General features: G+C 37.6%; 1 protein-coding gene across 1 annotated transcript in view; it reads right to left on the bottom strand.

The window, feature by feature from the left end:
* Positions 1-2,814: 2,814 nt before the first annotated feature.
* erfl3 (Ets2 repressor factor like 3) overlaps positions 2,815-20,860 on the bottom strand; it is a 57,807-nt gene continuing 39,761 nt past the window's right edge. Inside the window, exons 3-5 of the mRNA XM_073847303.1 lie at positions 11,272-11,387; positions 10,151-11,187; positions 2,815-6,225 (exon numbers count right to left, since the gene is read on the bottom strand). Coding sequence (XP_073703404.1) covers positions 5,632-6,225; positions 10,151-11,187; positions 11,272-11,387 — 1,747 coding nt within the window. The 3' untranslated portion in view covers positions 2,815-5,631. The remainder of the gene's footprint in view (positions 6,226-10,150; positions 11,188-11,271; positions 11,388-20,860) is intronic.

Raw genomic sequence — 20,860 nt, 5'->3', positions numbered from 1 at the left:
GTAAAGCAATGTACAGCGACCTCTGTCGGTTTTATCTTGATGAGCACAATTGTAAAACTATAAACACATGTACACGCGCCACTGTGTGGTGGCTTAGGGGGTTTCAAAACACTAAGAGCTAAGGTTCTTCAGCGTCAAGATGAAAAGAGTATTCCAAAGAAATAACTTTTTGTAGTACTCAAGTGTCATACCCCCTTATTAGCACTTGTTCTCCCTAGAGCCCTGCCCTTTGACCTGACCCCCTCCATGATGACGACCCGTTTCTTTAGGCTCTGCAGTGCTGTGTCAATCAGCTGTCATACATCTATCCCTCTACCCTACACTCCTACTGTGCCACGGGGAACCGCATTCCCTCCTCTAGTTCTCTGAAATGCAGACAACGACTGAAGTGATAAAAGAAGTAAAAGGGAGACGACAGACAGTGAATGTGACAAAACAAAACATGACAGGGATGATGAGATGAACCAGAGGCAGAAATATAAACACAGGTTGCATTTGAATCCAAATAACTGCTACTGAAGATTTTATTCAGTCACTTCTCGTAAAGAACATTGATTTGAATGATTAGCCAGAGCTGATGCTTACTCATTAAGTTTAAGTAGTGAATACAAAAGTAAACATGTGAATTAAGGTCATCAGGCAATGTCAAGTGTAAAATGAGCGTAAGCATAAAATGTTTAATTTGAATCATCTCTGTGAATGTTTTCTCTCTCTGCTAAGCTACGTTCACCTTCACAGACACTTATAGCAGATGCTATCCACCTTTTTCTTTTTATAAGAGTGGGCGCAGCCATTTGTAAATTTTATGTGTCTGGCTTTTGGTCTCATCTGCATCCAGCTATTTTTAGCTGTACAAAACAGCGTGTTTTGCTGCTTGATATTGCAAATCGGTGTGTTTTATCATGTTATTTTAAAGTATTATCTTAATTATGAACACACTGGTTTATAGTGCAAACAGTTTTACTGTTTACTGCACGACACGTTGTTATTCTTCTCGTTATTTCCCTTTAGCAGCTAATGAATTGGAAGTCTCACCCATAAGCTTACTCCACCTTAAAGAAAAAGGTGGATAAAGTGGAACATTGAGAGAAAAAAGATTTACTGGTTTTTAGTAGACGAGAAGTGACATATGTGCAGTGGCTCGTAACACAATCATAATCAAAGTTACAAAATGTTTGTCTTGCTTATTATCAGATTATGACATTCTTATACCCCTAAATTTAATAATTGTTTTATTTAGCAATATTATTAACGTGTACTTTTATATTTATAATACGTATATCATTTTAAGAGCAAAAAGATTTGAAGGATGTCTCCAAAAATCAATGGTTGATAAATAGTTGATAACTTGTACTTCTGCTCTTCAGACAGCAGAGGTCAGTCTTTAAGAGTCTATGTTATATATCGTATCAACAGGGTGGATACACGATATAAATTTAGAACTAACTTCTCAACTGCTTATGGTTGTCTAAAGCATATTGTTTTGCATGAAAATATATTTGATTTATTATTTTATTTAATAATTGACATAGTTCAGTTACGACATTTAAGTAATTTTTTTATAAACTTGCTTAGACAAAAACATTACCGATGTGCATCCTGAGACAAAGCAAAGGCACTGATGTATTTTAAGATCAGTCAGTGCAAGTTTCTTTCAGTTGAAACAGCTCAGATTTACATTTTAGTCTAGGATTAGGTTTAAGCCTTGTATGTGAAACCGGGGGTATAAATTTACAAACACCTTGCAGAATCTGCAAAATGTTAATTATTTAACCAAAATAAGAGGGATCATACAAAATGCATGTAATTTTTTTTTATTTAGTACTGACCTGAAGATATTTCACACAAAAGATTTTTTTTTTTTTACATATAGTCCACAAGAGAAAATAAGAGTTGAATTTATAAAAGTGACCCTGTTCAAAGGTGATTCTTAATACTGTGTTGTTACCTTAATGATCCACAGCTGTTTTTGTTGTTTATTGACAGTTGTTCATGAGTTCCTTGTTTGCCCTGAACAGATAAACTTCCCACAGTTCTTCAGAAATGTTCTTCAGGTCCCAAAGATTATTTGGTTTTTCGGAATTTTTGTGCATTTAAACTCTTTACAACAATGACTATATGATTTTGAGATCCATCTTTTCACACTGAGGACAACTGAGGCACTCATATGCAACTATTACAAAAGGTTCAAACACTCACTGACGCTCCAGAAGGAAAAACGATGCATTAAGAGCCAGGGGTGTAAACTTTTGAGTGGAATGAGGATGCATACTTTTTTTTTATTTTGTCTAAATATCATATAAGTTATCAAAATAAGTTAACTTTACCCTGATTCACATGTTTTCACCCCCTGGCTCCTAATGCATTGTTTTTCCTACTGAAGCATCAGTTTGAACCTTCTGTAATAGTTGCATATGAGTCCCTTAGTTGTCCTCAGTGTGAAAAGATGGATCTCAAAATCATACAGTCATTGTTGGAAAGGGTTCAAATAGACAAAAATGCTGAAAAACCAAACAATTTGTGGGATCTGAAGGACTTTTCTGTTTAGGACAAAGCAGGACTTGTGATCATTCAAAGAAAAATTAAGTGCATGTAAACTCTGGTCAGTACTAAATAAAATAATAACATGCATTTTGTATGATCCCTCTTATTTTGGTGAAATAATTAACATTTTGCAGATTCTGCAAGGTGTATGTAAACTTTTGACTTTAACTGTATGTGAGCCTCCTGAGATGCTAGATGTCGCAAGAGCTTCTACAAAACTCAGGAAAGGAGATTCTACTTGCATGACTAAACATGGACGCAGAAACCAGATGGCTTTTAACCAGTTTAATTGACCCTGATTACATTTTAATTACAATTCTGAAAAAGAACACAAAAAATGAATAAAGGAGGAATTCAAATGTTACATCATGGTATTAAAACCTGTTATTATGAATTATGGAACCACAGAAATAAATCTCGAGAAAGAAAGTGAGAGAGATAGAGACTTATACACAATAAAACAATACACAATATATCTTTTAAAATCATACAATCCCCAGATGAAAAAAATTTACAAGAGCAAGAAATCAGTAACACTACAAAATAACAATTACATGACGTGACTCGAGTTCAAATCATAAGCCCGATCCTCCCCCGAATGCCCTTCCTCCATCCTATCTCTCTCCACAATACCACCTATATTAAAGTTACAGTTGTACGTTAATTTACAAAAATTTTAAATGTTACACTAAACACACTGTCGGGTTGCTCGCGGGAAGGCAGGGGTGGGGGAAACATTCTTTAAAAGGATCTCTTACAGTATTGTATACAATGTTATCATGACTACAACATGAGGAGAAAAAAAATGTCAACGAAATAATGATAATAACTAATAATAATTAGGATGAACAGCAACATTGACATCAGAGAGCAAATAACAGGAGCAGTTCGGGTGAAAAAAAAAAAAAAAAAAAAACTTTTAAAAGTGACATCCTGGGATAACCAACAAGAGCAGCCAAAGAGAAAACAAATAAACGCACTCACTTTGTGCCCAAACAAACGTTTACAGACCGCGCTGGTCAATACTGCTCACCCCGTCTCAATTTTGAGGTAAAACAAGTGCAAAGACTTGACTCGTCCAATAGGAAAGCAGGAGGAGATCTTAAACATAATCAAATCTGATTATAGTGGGAATAAGGCAGCTAGAAAGAGTCCAAAACTGAGGAGGTGACACCGTTGCCAGTTCAATGTTGTTTTAATGTATTATTTTAGCTATTAAAGACACTTCACCCATGATATAACTCCATCCTGTCACTGGAAAGCCATTATATCATGGCTAGTGTCCGACTGGCCACCCTGTTGTGCGCTTGACTTCCACAGGGCTTTAGTGCACAGGTTTATGAGGTTCATGATGCAAGTCTCAAACGAATTACAGCCTTGGGTGTGGTGTGACATACATGCACAGAGACCTGCAGCCTCTGTCAAACACACACACACTCACTCTCTCTCACACACACACACACACATCAGTAATGTGGCAGTAAGAACAGGATGTTGAGGAGGTGCGTGCTGGTTAAAGAACCAAATGTGCCACATCATCTGTGGTGCAAAGCTCTCATGCGCTTTGTTAGAGTCTTGTGTACAATTTAGTCTTTCGCTCCTCCGCCCCACCTTTTATTAACGTGATAAGAAAAGCAACATTTTCCTCCCCTACCCAAATCGTGACATTATCCCCTCAAAACCAAATCGCTTACAAACCCCCTGAAACTGATATATCTGTTAATGCTATGCTTTCCGTTTATATGTGTAACACATAATATATAAAGGTATATTGAGTGTATACTGTTCTTTTTTCTTCTTTTCAGACATGCTATTTAAAACAAGGCATAAGAGGCAGTGTGTGTTTAAGTGTGTGTTTATGTGTGTGCGAGAGAGCGACTTTTGGCCACATGCCTTCTATTGTCTTTCTATACTTCAGTTAGTATGTAAATGTTTGGGATTACGGATTGAAACTGCTATTTCACCACCCCGAGTCTCCAGGGGTTCACGGCTGTGGAAAGTTAATCAGGACTGGCACTTGATCTAAAGGGTACATCATCAAGTGCCAAAAGAGTTAAATATTGAGTCCCAGTTAGTCTAGTATCACTGTACAAGCTTGTGTGTGTGTGTTTGTGTGGATGCTGGTTTAGTTCACACCGAAGGACTGACTATACAAGGGAAGCTTGTTATGAACTCCCTAATGCGTGTTACTTTCAGACTGTCGACTAACTAAGGAACTAGCGTTTAAGAGATTTAGGAGTGTGGTCTCTGAACCGCATGTTACGCCCGAGTCATTTCGTCCTAGACGGAATGAAAGAGATTCAGGTATGGTCCCAGAGGGGGAAATAAGAGAAGGGAAGAGAGAGCGAGTTTTAAGGTGAGCTGGTTTGGATAGAAAAGGAGAAAAGGAAAGTAGGGAGATATCCTGAGAACTTGCACGCAGCTAGATTTCCGAAACACACACACACACACACACACACAATCAGACACGCTTCATACAGGGAATAAGAAAGGGGTCACGTTTGAGTTTAAGTTTGAGTGTGTGTGTGCTGAGGGATTTAGTCCCTGAGGGTTCGGACTTCTGACCAGGCTGGTTTTCGAACAGTGTCTGTTGTGACTTTCTGTGCATTTGCATCCCACCACATCACAGTCTGTCGCTGAGGAAAAGAATAATAATGCTGGGCTGCTGGAGAAGAAGATCAAGTCCCTCAAACCAGAGCAGTCTTTCTGATGTTCTCTCAGTGGGGTTTTGAGGGATAGCTCACAGGCACTTTGCAAAATAAAGTTCTCTTCTAAAAATATAAAATATTCTCTAGTGCCAAAGGTCAAAGTTCATGACTCCTGAGGGTCGCTGGGGCACGTGGGTGAACTCATTCCTCGTAGCGGTCGCGATGAGATGTACTGGAACGTGTGCTGGCGAGCCCCTCGGCGGGGGAACGGGATTCGATTAAGCGAGGGTCAGTTCGTCTAAGTGTGCAGTGTACGTGTCAGTATTACTGTTGTCAGTATCAGCAGTCATTGATCTAAAAAGAGTCACGTGTGTGAGTGTGGGTCCATCAGCAGTTGTAGAGTTGTGTATCAGCAGTCGTCTACGTGTGTCGATGCGTATCAGCACTCCTTGTTCTCCAGTGACAGCTGCGCCGTGGCTCGGTGGAGCTCGGCGCTGACTCTGTGGTGAGCGAGAGGAGGTGGGCTCTCTGCTTCTCCGCTCCCGCTCTCCTCCAGCGTCCCGTTCCTCTCTTCTCCTCTCACTTTCTTGTCCTCCGCCTCTTCCATGTGCTGGTCTTGGTCCCAGCGGCGTTTGAACCGGAGCTTCAGTGGGATGCACTGGGAGTTGGCTTGCTGGAGTCCGCCGGAGGCCAGCTGCATGTCCGCAGGCTCCACGGGTTCGGTTTTCACACTGCGGCGACTGTCACCTGAGGAAGAGGCGGGAGGGAGGAAGAAGGGTGGAGGGGCAGGGGCTTTGAACACCTCCTCCTCCAAGTCCTCATCATGGTGGATTGCAGAATCAGTGCCGTTGGGCTGTTGGTGCTTTTGGTTGTGGGGATAATGATTAAGATGGTGGTGATGATGATGATGACGGTGTTTGTGGTAGTGAGCGGGGAAAACGTCAAACTCTTCATCTCGTTCATCGGCTTCTTCATCACTGATGTCAGTCACTTCGACTTCCTCTTCGGATTCAATGTCAGATATGGGCTCAACCTATTAAGAGAGAGAGAGAATGTAGTGTCAAGACAGAGTTGAGTGTTTCTGACTAATCAATTTCAATTAATGTTCCAGTTGTTTGTGATGGCTGAGAGAACGTTTTTCATTCCTGGAAATTACACTTTTGAAACGACTTATTTTGGGGGTTTCTAGGACTGGGAACTGGGAATTTAAATATTAAAGTTAAAGGGAAAGTTCACCCAAAAATGAAACTTGCCTCATAATTTACTCACCCTCAAATGATCCTAGGTGAATACGACTATCTTCTTTCAGATAAATACAATCAAGAGTTATATTAAAAAATGTCCTGGCTCTTCGAAGCTTTATAATGGCAGTGAATGGCTGTTGAGATTTTTTGAAGTCCAATAAAGTGCATCCATCTCTCATAAAAAGTACAGCTATGTGGGATTAATAAAGACCTCCTAAAGTGAATTGATGCATGTGTATAAGAATAATATCCATATTTAAAACTTTATAAACTGTAATCTCTAGCTTCCGCTAACTACTGTACGCATGTTCACGAGAGAGTGACGTAGGACATAGGCGTAGCATAAACTCTGGTGAGATTATGCTAGTCTCACCAGAACCAAATTTTGTTTAAAGCAAGGGAAAACCAGTCTCCTCTTGGCTTGTATCAAAACCTCAGACATTTTGCTTTACAAATCCTCGTTTTTTTACCACTAATTCGTTACTGGTGTTTTGTTTTGCACTCTTCTCTGCGTTTCCGCATTTCGTCATTGCTTTCGCCTACATCATACGCTGGAAATCCGCTCTCTCGCAAACGTGTATACAACAGTTAGCAGAAGCTAGATATTACAGTTTATAAAGTTTTTTTTGTTTTGTTTCTTTTATAAAAAACGCACCGCTTTGCTTCAGAAGGCCTTTATTAACCCCCTTGAGCCATGTGGAGCACATTTTATGATGGATGGATGCACTTTATTTTGCTTCAAAATCTCAACAGCCATTCACATTATAAAGCAAGGAAGAGCCAGGACATTTTGTATTTGTCTGAAAGAAGAAAGTCATATACACCTAGGATGGTTTGAGGGTGAGTAAACCATGGGGTAATTTTCATTTTGTGTTGAACTAACCCTTTTAGCGTCACAGAAGTAAAACCATTTTAGTCTGATTCTTTTTTTTTTTTTTTGTAATTCCCTGAAAGGTCCGGATAAATTAATGGACTTTTCAGCATTGTTCAAGGAAGCTGTCAATATATTTCAATAGTTAAATATTTTCTGACTTGTCAAGGAAATTATACAGATGTATTGCTTCATTTTTAAAACTTATCCCTTATTATTTGGAGTCAGTGTGAACAACCTTCAATACGTTTACAAACGCTTTAAAAGTTTCACATTCCACCGCAAACCTTTTAATGCTGGAATACACTTTATGACTTAGCACATTTTTGGCCTGATTTGCAATATACAGAGTCAATGCTAGCTGCCCAAAGTCAGAGAATTTGAGCAGTAAGAGTTTACACATTTCACAGAAAATTGCATCATGGGCACATACTTTTTCACTTCAGACTGATTCCATCCAGTCGAAAGATATCAAACATGTTTGATATTTCGGGCTAGTTTTAGAACACATTGTTTTCATTTATCATGTGTCTTCTAGCAATGAGGCTAAAAGGGTTTCTTTGTGAGTTTAAAACGGCTTGTAGTGTGTGATCCTCAATCGTTTGGTGTATGATGCCCAGTTTTACTTTGTAATCATTTACAAAGTCAGCAAATGTGTTATGCCTAGTACTTTTTATAAGTTTGCATACAGGGTTTGTACAGATGCTGTAAAATGAAATTCCAGGACTTTCAAGGACTTTTCAAGCACTACTTTTTTGATTTTCAAGGACTTCAATCAGAGATCTCACTTATCGAACAAGGTCTTCTATTTAAAAAAAAAAAAGATAAATAAAAATATACTAATAAAAAATGGCAAAAATAAACTGAAGCACATACAAAGTATTTCTGCAAATTATACAACACTTTTATTATAGTAAAACAACTGTAAAAAAAAACTGTACTGCTTTAATGGTTTGATGTTTTCTACTGTTAGAAAAAAAAAAATCAACAAATGATTTGCGAACCATCATTTCAGATCAGGACTCAGGAATTTGACTTACATCGAAACTTTGTGTATCATGAATCATTTGATTTAGATCAAGACTTTAAATCGCATATTGCGAAACATTTGATTTAAATCATTCAATTGGAAAAAATGATTAATGAATCGATACGTGTTCCGAAGTCCCGTTCAGAATTAAATTATTCGTAATAAGCGAAGTTCCAATCTAAATCAAATTGCGAAATCACGATACACGATTTGAAGTCCCGATCTGACACAAATGATTGATGAGTGATACGCAATCCAATTGGAGCGCTTTGAAACAGTGAATCATTTTGTGACGTAATGGTTTAACTGATTCTGATCACTATGTGCTTTTTAAAATCATGAGATGATTTTTGAATTTTGATTTAAACACTAATTTCTTATATACATTGTCTTTAGGGTTGGGCATCGTTTTGATTTGAACGATTCTGATTCCGATTCCGATTCTTCCTTTCGATTTCGGTTCTTTTCGATTCTCAATTCCGATTCTTTGTGGGCTGAGTCAAAACATGTCACAGGCTCATTTGATTTCACAGAGGATAATTTTATTTTGATTCAATATGAGTTTTAGTTTTAGGAGCTGCAGCCCATGTAGGAGAAAATTAGGAATGCCTCTGCACCAGCCCAAAAACAGATTTATATATGCAGAACTTGCACCCTGGTCTGGACTCTCTGTGCATGACGAGACAGTGGACCTGCGCAGCACGTCAAACAGGCTACACCCCTTAATTTGTACATCATGCAGGCGTAGGTGTTTCGTTATATTCGTAGTGCATCCTCCCGTGCAAGATATCATTTTGTCACATGTGTTGCATGTAAAAACACAGGAAGAGCGCGCTCTCGCTGAACGCAATTTAGTCCATCGCTCTTTTACTTTGTGGATAGTAATTTTGAGTCGTTTGTTCCGCGGTTGTCCACAGCCTATCGTTAAACATGTCTATCGCATTTGTGGCACGAAAATTTTCGCGCAATCGTGCTGCTTGTATGAGGAGGTTTGCAAGGTACCAGCTGAAGTGCAGCAAGGACTTTGCAGCTTTGATTATGGACTATAAAAACGCTGATTACCTCGCAAAAGCGCGACATCACGCGTCCTGTTCCGTGCTCCAGCACGGTTAGCGCTCACACTGCATGCTAACCGCGCCCGAGTCCAACTTTACCGTCCCACCTCTTCCAAGCGGGCCAGGGCCGGCTAAACGAGCCGCGCCCGGGCACGGCTCGGAGCACTCACACTAGTCAAACGAACCGCGCTTTGGTGGTCAAACGCACTTGGGCACGGTTCAAACTGCCTAGTGTGAGTACACCCTTAGTGTGAAATAAAGCCACACTTTTGAGCGCCGCTTACCGTTCTCCATAGCTGCAACTGAACAAGCGCGCGGCAAGCATTTCCAGAAATACGGTGGCCACAATGGAAACCAAAACTTGCGTGTTTGGAACCGATGATCGGAATCGAAAACAAATTTTATAAACGATTCCAATGGCATCGTTATTTTTTAAACGGTTCCAAGTTGGAACCGGTTCTCGATGCCCAACCCTAATTGTCTTTCAATAACTCAATCACTTTTCAAGTACCTCTTTAGGAATATTGCTGCTTTCAAGGGTTTTCCAGGCCTTAAATTTCAAAGTCAATTTCAAATACTTTAAGCACCTTGTACAAACCCTGTTGCAAAGTGTATTCCAGCCTTTAGTCTGAATGAAATCATACCATCAAATTTTTCTAAATTTGACAAACAAAAAACAAGAAACCAAAAACAAAAAACTCGTAGCAGCTCAAATATAGCTGTGCATGTGATTGTACTGAACATAAATCCTGAATTACCTTAATCTTGGGCAACCCAGCGCTGTTTAGCGAGCCAGTTGAGGAGGAGTTAGACACCAGTCCTGATCCGCTGGCTGAACTGAGGTCACTCCCAAATGACAATGAAGAGCCCAGTCCAGATGTAGATGAGGAGGACAGCGAGCTCTGTCGACCCTGACTGTCACGCTGTTTTCGGCCCAGTGGGGGAGGCTGGAGCTTGAACTTGAATGGAGAATGGTGCTGCTCCTCCCCAAGGTGATGGTGAATCGGGTGAGCGTGAGGTGGCGGAAGGGTGGAGTGATGGCTGTTGAGCACCGAAGGCCTCTCGGCAGGGCCGCGTTCACAGCCCTGGGGTCCAGGCAAGCCTTTGTCGGGGCGCTGAGGCTGAGGAACAATGATGTTTGGGTAATGAAAGAAGGCACGAGGGCTCAGGTGGTAATTGTAGACACTCTGAGTGTGAGCCTGCAGGTAGCGCTGCATGTCCTCTGGATTGAAGGAGAAGATAGAGCCAGGCATGGGCGACAGAGTAGGGGAGGGTGTGTAGGCCAGGTGAGAGCCTGGGGTCATGGAGAGCGCCGGCGAGAGAGGTGGCGCCAACAGGCCTGGACCTCCCGGACCGGGTAGAGGCGAGACGGTGAACGGCGAGAGAGGCTCGGGATGAACCCTGTGTCCGCCAACCTCTGACACTCGATGACCTCTGTGACCTCCCGGTCCACCGTACATCCTGAACATCGCCTCGTGAGACAGACGAGGGTGAACGGCACCTCGGAAACCACCTCCGCTGCCTCCTCCTCTCTCAGCCACTCTTTCCGTCACTCTCTCCTCTGCCGTGCCTCCGTTCCCATCTTCGATTTCAGAGTTGACAGAAGTTCCATCGCTGCAGTCAGAGACAGACCCACGGGCGATACGGCGGCCGCTGAACATCCCAGGACTGCGCAGTTCCTCGCTGCTAGGGGACCGCAGCACCTCAGGCACCTGCATGTCTGATGGAGTTGATGGAGGGAAACGGAAATGGGGACCTGTAGGCACTGGTGGAGCACTTTGAGGAACAGCCGCTCCTGCGGAAAGACAAACACAGGAGGTTTTAGCTGTGTTTTATTGTGTTAATGAATGTATGTGATTTGTGTGTCCTTGTTTTGTACCTGCAGACCCCATGTCAATGAAAGGGTAGTTGACCAGGACCAGCTTGTTGAAATTAAACTTGTAGGTGAAGCGTTTTCCTTTAGTTTTATGTAGAATTCTCTTGTTGTAATAATACCTGCACAAAGACAAGAACACAACATTAGCCCGTAGTGAAATCGAATCTAAACCTGAATAAAATTATTGGGTTCTTTAAAGTTTAAAACAAAGAATTGTAAAGATCTAAACTACACTATAAACACTATATTGCCAAAAGTATTGAGACACCCTGTTTAAATGAAAAGGTTTGACTACTTTAGTAATTTCCATGAGTACAAATCTTAATGTTTTAGCATGTAATGATATTCTAGGGAATTGTGTGCTTCTAATTTCATAGCAAGAGTTTGGACAGGACCCTTTCTATTCTAACATGACAATTGCTTTGTGTATAAGGCAAAGTTCACAGAAAAATGATGGATTCAGTCAGTGTGGAAGAACTAATCCTAATCCTAGTCCTAATCCTAGCTGAACACCTCTGGTGTGACTTTAAATGCAGACCTTGAGCCAAAAACTCATCACCAAACACCAATGACTTGTACATACACTATATGGACAAAAGTATTGGGACGCCACCTTCTTTAGAACAGAAAAAGGCACTTCCAAAGCTGTGGCAACAAATATGGAATAAGAATAAAGAAGAAGTTAATATTAAGAGACTATTGTTTTAGACACCATATTTTTTTGTTTTTGCTCTATTTTGCCAACAAAAAAATCATTTCAAACAAAGCCACAGCACTGTTTTGCGTCTGAGCAGCATGCTGGTGTTTTGTTCCTGAATGAATCAACCGTTTAAATTATTTGGTTCAAATCACAATGACTCACTTAACAGTGACTTGCTGCCACCTACTGGCAGTTTTAATTTTAAATTTTAAATGTAAAATATCTTTTCATTTTTAAATTATTTAAAAATCAGTATTCTACGTTATCAAAACATTATTTATGTATTTGTAACTGCAGCTTAAAACATTCCATGTTCCTCTGAGCTGCATTAAACAGTGTGTAAATACATCTAAATGCCTCTTCAAATGTAACCACTTTGTTACGTCAAAATAAGATTTAAAATGGTTTGAAAACATGAGTTTTTAGTGAGTAATCAGCTTGGTGAAATGCTGTGATCAATATTTACAGATCTTTGATGACTGATGATCCTAAAAATTCAGAAATAGTTAACTATTAAAAAGAATAGCTGAATGAAATAAAAATACACAAATAAAATATACTAAATAAATTATTACTGCCTTGAGTTAATATTTTAATAAATGTACAATGCTTAAAAACATACTTGATGAGATTCATACATGGCTTAAATCAATAAAATACTGATTACATTAATGTAAAAATATAAAATAGAATTTTTTTTTACTTGTTTTTTTTCTGATAGTGTAAGTAATGTTTATTTAACCAAGGAAATGTGACTGAGACATGAATTTACATTTGATTTTAAAAAAACTGTATGTATTATTTAGTTTATGTTACATAATAAATTAAATACATATCCACCACTGCAGTGTACATTTTACATTAATCCGCTTAATACAGGTACAAAAAAAAAGAAAAAAACAAGAAATCTTTAAATATGTGTTTGTATGTATTAATATATTTTATTTCATTGTGTGTGATGAGAGGTATTGTCAGGACAGCTCTGGTCACTCTAGTGCCTGTTTATATAACACTATAACCCACTGATAAATTCTCCTTTCTTAATCCCCTTATATAATCCCATTCTCTCTCTCTTCCTATCTATATATTAACCTTTGTCCTTCCCCAGCTCTTTACATAACATCTCTCTATTCCTCACAAACCTCCATCCATTTATGTAACTCCAATAACATTGCATCTTTCTTACAGACCTGCACCAGTGAGTGCGTGTGTGTGTGTGTGTGTGTGTGTGTGTGTGTGCAAATCTCTGCGACAACGATTCATCTTGTACTTAATAACCTTCGAGCCACAATTCTCTGTGAATGACATGTTTCAGGGAAGATGCTGACACTGAGCTTTTTGAATGCATAGAGGATATATTTACTCACCCTGCATGTGTGTGTGTGTGTGTGTGTGTGTGTGTGTGTGTGAGAGAGAGAGAGAGAGAGAGAGTGTGAGTGAGTTCAGACAGTCTTGTCTGTAGAGATTAAGCCGAGACAGACAGATAGAGTCTTGTGGTCAGATGAAGACGTAAGCGTGTGTAAATGTGTTTGAATTGTGGTCAAAATGATTTGAGTTCTTTTTTTCAAGTTCAGACAAGCATCATTTTTTAACTAAGTATGTGCCGTCAGCCACCAGAAGGAAAAAAAAGTGAGACTATATGGCCAGCACAACATACGCTGAACACACCTTCGATGCAGCTATTAACAAAGACACAGATGTAAGCAGATGATCAGTGATCATGTGACCCATGATAACACTCTGAGCCACACAGCGAGATATAAATATACTTGAGACAGCTGTGGATTAGCATGTCTACCAAATACACCAGCAGCGGCAGCAGTTTTTGCATGGGTAGACATCCAGCTCACACAATCTACTTCCTTCTGCACTGTTTGGCTGGAGGTGGTAACCTGAGCTTATATGATGGATGACAGATGAGAACGCAGAGGTGAGATGAAGGGATGGTCTAACGAAGACATCCTGAACTGTGATGTTCCAATCAACAGGCCAGGCAAAGTGACACTTATTTCTATGGCTGTCAGATATGACTGGTTCTTATAAAAAAAAATGTTGCAGTCATACAATGCCGTCGCTGGATATGCTTTCTGTATAGTATGTGGCTGGTTTCCCTAGACAGAGGTTAAACGGACTTGAACTACAGTAAACTGTGCTTTCTGAGGTGAAAAAAACTTTTTTCTTGAATTGTAGAATGTAAGCATAAAGGACTTATTTAGTTTAATAATTTTTCATTATCACTGAATAATAATAATAAAAAAAGGTGCAACTTTTTATCTGACCATTTTTAGACTTTTTTTTCTCAGAATTGCATGACAAAAACTCACAATTGCGAGTTATAAAGTCCAAATTGTGAGATATAAACTCGCAATTCCGACCTTTTTCCTCAGAATTGTAATAAAAAAAACTCGCAATTCAGACATTTTCCTCAGAATTGATATAAAAACTCACAATTCAGACTTTTTTCCTTAGAATTGTGAGATATAAACTCGCAATTCCGACTTTTTTCCTTAGAATTGAGATATAAACTCCCAATTCCGACTTTTTTTCTTAGAATTGAGATATAAACTCCCAATTCCGACTTTTTTTCTTAGAATTGAGATATAAACTCGCAATTCCAACTTTTTTTCTTAGAATTGAGATATAAACTCGCAATTCCAACTTTTTTCCTTAGAATTGTGAGATATAAACTCGCAATTCTGACTTTTTTCCTTAGAATTGTGAGATATAAACTCGCAATTCCGACTTTTTTCCTCAGAATTGTGAGATATAAACTCGCAATTCTGACTTTTTTCCTTAGAATTGTGAGATATAAACTCGCAATTCCGACTTTTTTCCTCAGAATTGAGATATAAACTCGCAATTCCGACTTTTTTTCTTAGAATTGAGATATAAACTCGCAATTCCAACTTTTTTCCTTAGAATTGTGAGATAAAAACTCGCAATTCTGACTTTTTTCCTCAGAATTGTGAGATATAAACTCGCAATTCCGACTTTTTTTCTTAGAATTGAGATATAAACTCGCAATTCCAACTTTTTTCCTTAGAATTGTGAGATAAAAACTCGCAATTCAGACTGTTTTTCTCAGAACTGAGATATAAACTTGCAATTCCGACTTTTTTCCTCAGAATTGTGATATATAAAATCACAATTTCAACTTTTTTCATATAGAATTGATATATAAACTCGCAATTCCGACTTTTTTCCTTAGAATTGTGAAATAAAAACTCGCAATTCCAACTTGTTTACTCAGAATTGTGATATAAACTTGCAATTCTGACTTTTTTCCTCAGAATTGTGAGATATAAACTCGCAATTCCAACTTTTTTTATATAGAACTGAGATATACACTCGCAATTCCAACTTTTTTCATATAGAATTGAGATATAAACTCGCAATTCAGACTGTTTTCCTCATAACTGAGATAAAAACTCGCAATTCCAACTTTTTTCCTCAGAATTGTGATATTAACTCGTAATTCTGACTTTTTTTTCTCAGAAATGAGATAAAAACTTGCAATTCTGACTTTTTTCCTCAGAATAGTGATATTTACTTGTAATTCCGACTTTTTTTCTCAGATTAGTGAGATAAGAACTCGCAATTCCGACTTTTTTTCCTCAGAATTGATATAAACTCGTAATTCTGACTTTTTTTTCTCAGAAATGAGATAAAAACTTGCAATTCTGACTTTTTTCCTCAGAATAGTGATATTTACTTGTAATTCCGACTTTTTTTCTCAGATTAGTGAGATAAGAACTCGCAATTCCGACTTTTTTCCTCAGAATTGTGATATAAACTCGCAATTCTGGCTTTTTTTCCTCAGAATTGTGGGATATAAGCTTGCAATTGCGAGTTATAAAGTCAGAATTGTTAGATAAATACTCGCAGTTCCAACTTTTTTTTATATAGAATTGTGATATAAAGTCACAATTTTGACTTTTTTTTTTAGAATTGTGATATAAACTCGCCATTTCGACTTTTTTCTCAGAGTTCTGGGATATAACCTTGCAATTACAAGTTATAAAGTCAAAATTGTGAGATAAACTTGAAATTCTGACTTTTTTTCTTGCAAATGTTTATATCATGCAATTCTGACTTTATAACTTGCAATTGTGACTATATTATGCGAATCTGACTTAATTTCTTAGAATTGCGAGTTTATATCTTAGAATTCTTTGAAAAAAGTCTGAATTGTGAATTTGTGTCATCCAATTCTGCAAAAAAAAAGTCAGAATTGTGAGACAAAAATGTGCAATTACCTTTTTTATTTATTTTTTTATTCAGTGGTGGAAACAGGCTTCCATATTATTCATAATTCTTAGAAAAAACAAACCTACATCATATCATTTATGGCTTTGTTTCGAGGTCAATAAATCTTTTAAAACCCTATTTTCAAAACCATGTGAAACTAACGAAGAATACATTTGCACAAACTTGGCATATGTTTTCAAATATTTTTCCTTTTCTATATATTAGGCACTCTTATTTGTCCATAAAACCTAAGAATAAATAAATAAATGAATAAATGGACAACAGAAAAAAAATCTTAATCAATATTTGTATCTTGTTTTCAAGTAAAACAAGATAAGCTAAACTGCAAAAGATAATGTGAGTTGTTTACACAGAATGTATCTTAAAGTCATACTCTATGACACAGAGCAGTGTGTGAACGAAGTGCCGCCCACCCCACACACATGACTGCATGTGCACCCACTCTCTCAAACACACTTTAAAGAGCATTTGAACTGACTTCAAAGGAGAAGAAAGGATTCTTTGAGCATCTGCATCTAGTGGCAACGACCCTCCTTCTGTCACACTCACTTACACACACCTGTGAACCCACACGCTGACGGCTGGTCTATCAGAAACACTGAATGCTGACCGACATTTTCAAAGGACAAGCATATAAAATGACCAAATTTGAACAGATGCAGACAGACACATACACTCTGGTGACTAAATCACTTTAGGTGGTCCAGTTGAGCAGGTTTCCAGGAAACAATCAGATTTGACTGGGTCCGGACTTGGATTAAACAGCAGATTATTAAAAGCTCTCAGAGTCAATATTCTGTGACTGACAGGAATATAGGAGCTAAACAAACACGACAGCGATTCCTGGTATTCGCAAATCAGGGCCTGAACAACCCGCTTTATAAAAGAGGCAGAATGAAGAAAAGACAGAGAGAGGATGAGGATTATCAGTCAGATGCTGAAGAGGTACATTGTGCTGCGTTTCCTGTTTTGTATGTACTTGTTGTGTTATATTTGTGGGAACCAAATATTGGGATTAAAATCCTCACAAACCAGAAAAATCATCTTTGCAAATGTCTGAGTATATCCCCACAAAATAGGATTTTTTATTTACATGTTTTATTTTAAAACATTCTGCACACATCTGACATTACTCACAAACATTTAAAAAAGTAATATTTTATAATAAGTTGTCATTTGTTAACATTAACTAATTTAATATAGTATTTATTAATCTTTGTGTTAATCTTAATGTTTGTTCAGGTTAATAAATGTCCTCACAAATCTGAATAATGAATATCCTCAAAAACTTTTGAAAAATATTTTCACAACTGTCTGAAAACAACCTAACAAACTAGAATATCTTTTAAAGTATCACACAGACACATATGTAAAAAAAAATATCCTTAGATATCCTTTAAAAGCTTTTTTTTTTTAAATCGCAGAAATGTCAAAAATCATCACAAACGTCTAAAAAAAAAACTAAAAAAATCAGAAAATATTCTTGCAAGCTTTTAACAGACACAAATGTCTAAGTATATGCCCATACAATAAGTTTTTTTTATTTAAAAGTTAGAAAAACACTTTAAACACACATGACATACACTCACAAACATTTAAAAATATACTCACAAATGTCTAAAAACAAACAAAATTCTGAAAGAATGCTCAACACTTTTTTTAAATATATATATATATATATATATATATATATATATACACAAATGTATACAATATACAAACTTTCGAAAAAAGCATCCTCACAAACTTCAAACCACAAAACAAAATTCTGAAAGTATCCTTAAAAAAAAGATATACACACACAAACACATTTATAAAATATACAAACTTTAAAAAACATTCTCACAAACTTCTAAAAATATCCTCACTAATCTGAAAATATCCTTAAAAGGTTTGAAAAGTATTCTCAGAAATGTCTGAAAAAAAAATCTCACAAACTTTAATATCCTTGAAATTATCTAAAAAAATCAACACTTACACACAAATGACTAAAATATCTTTAGATATTGTTGAAAACTTACAAAAATCCTATAGGAAATGTCAAATATCCTCGCAAACTTCTAAAAAAATCCTCAAAAAAAATATGTTGGGTTTACATGTTTTATGGGGACATTCCATAGGCGTAATGGTTTTCATACTGTACAAACCGTATTTTCTATGGCCCTACACCTACCCTACACCTAAACCTACACACACACACACACACACACACACACACAAAAATGTCTTAAAAAGTCAATAATATCCTTAGATATTGTTCAAAACTTACAAAAATCCATCCTAGGAAATGTCAAATATCACAACAAACTTCTCAGAAGTGTTTGAAAAGTCTCACAAACTTGAATATCCTTGAAAATATCTAAAAAAATCAACACTTACACACAAATGACTAAAATATCTTTAGATATTGTTGAAAACTTACAAAAATCCTATAGGAAATGTCAAATATCCTCGCAAACTTCTAAAAAAATCCTCAAAAAAAATATGTTGGGTTTACATGTTTTATGGGGACATTCCATAGGCGTAATGGTTTTCATACTGTACAAACCGTATTTTCTATGGCCCTACACCTACCCTACACCTAAACCTACACACACACACACACACACACACACACACACACACACACACACACACACAAATGTCTTAAAAAGTCAATAATATCCTTAGATATTGTTCAAAACTTACAAAAATCCATCCTAGGAAATGTCAAATATCACAACAAACTTCTCAGAAGTGTTTGAAAAGTCTCACAAACTTGAATATCCTTGAAAATATCTAACAAAAATATAATTATACACTTACTTACTTACACACACACACACACACACAAACACACTAATGTCTTAAGTCTAAAATATCCTTACATATTGTTGAAAACTTACAAAAATTCTAGGAAATGTCAAATATCCTTGCAAACATCTAAAAGCTGAAAATATGCTTAAAAACGTTTGAACAAATGTCTGAAAAGAATCTCACGAACATGAATATCCTTGAAAAAAAAATTAGTTATACATTTACACACACAAAAATGTCTTACAAGTCTAAAATATCCTTGAAAAATTACAAAAATCTTAGGAAATTTCAAATATCCTCATAAACATCTAAAAAAATCCTCAAAATTCTTGGAAATTTGGAAAAAAATCAAAACAGAAAAATATCCTTACTAATTCCGGAAAATCAACATAAGTTAATGGGAAGCCCTCAGAAATACATAGCTTTATGTATGAGCTCTACTTTTGGGGTCAAATTTGTCACCAAAAGGTAATAAATAGGACAAAAACTCTCTATGGGGACAATTAAAGACAGGGTTATGGTGTGGTTTAGGTCTACAGTTCTTCTAATCAGCTATATATATATAAACAATAGAAGTCCTCATTAGGATTGTAAATGTGTGTGTTTCTCAAGCGAGTGGAGATAGAAAAAGTGAAGCGGTGGGGTGGGGTATGAGTGGGCCTGTGTGGCTCTAGGGCGGATGGTTAACGGACAGTAAGATCCACTTCATCCATAAGCTCTATTGAGAAGCCAGAGATAAACATCATGTTTTGTACGCTGCGTGTGTTAGCGCGTGTCACTGTTGCACTAGCGTGTGTATGTGTGTATCTCCACCCACTGAGCTAATAAAGAGCTCATTCTGTCCCTGACAATAAGACCCAAAACTGCCCTCAAATACACACGCGCGCACACACACGTGCATGTCGTCATCCTCCTCCAAACAAAGAGAGCCGTTGTAGGACAAGGCCTCTGACCCACTCTTTCCACAAGTACACACACACACAAAGTCAATCTTAATCAAATCTCCAAAGAGTAAAGACGAAATCATGGAGGGCCACTTCAATCAACACTACATCGGTTCTGATGCTGATGATTGCATTGGGAATGTCTGACGTCGAAGTAACATCACAGTCATGTTTAACATGACGACAGAGTTTTGATTTCCTGTTGGCAGCGAAGGGAAAAAGGATTTAGATAAGTTTTAAGGAAGCCAAGTTTCATCATATGGTCAAAAACTTTTGGAATGATATGAAGGTTTTTATTTTTGGATAAAATATGGATTCAGACCGATCACATGATCAAAACTGGCACTCAAATGGCTTTGTAAAGTATAAATTCTTCACATGTAGCTATTGTGAGTTTAAATAAACTCTTGTGGGACAGTTTTAACAAAAGAGGGATGAAATCTAATAAGGAAGGGAATGAGTAGTTGGGCGTCCATCGTGCTCGGAGCCAGACGGGAAATGTCCTGACGTTCAGTGGAACATCAACAGCAGACAATAGAATTCCATTTTTGCGGACTTTCCACACGCGTGTGGCAGGAAGGTGATGAGTCGAGTCCCAGCGGGCTGTCTGCAGGAGAACACGATTGAAACAACACCCCTAACTCCATCAACATCAAGTCAAATTCCAGCCAGGATTAGAGCATTAGCCCAGACTTTAATACATGCCACAGAGTGGCCAAGAAATGTCTGAAAAGGAGCGTTTGTCCTGGAATAAAGGGACGACACAAGCGTGCAGGGTTGAACGTGAAAGCCCTGTTGTGAGTTGCAAAGTGTCAGATTGAAGGTATGAATCAGATGGAGGAGTAGAGTGTGGGATTGTGGGGTAGGGAGGCGGTGTAGATGT

This window comes from Garra rufa, chromosome 9 (genome assembly GCF_049309525.1).
Source record: "Garra rufa chromosome 9, GarRuf1.0, whole genome shotgun sequence".
NCBI classification, from domain to species: Eukaryota; Metazoa; Chordata; class Actinopteri; order Cypriniformes; family Cyprinidae; genus Garra; species Garra rufa.
The sequence above is the reverse complement of the archived record's forward strand: the minus strand, read 5'-3'. Positions and strand labels throughout refer to the sequence as shown.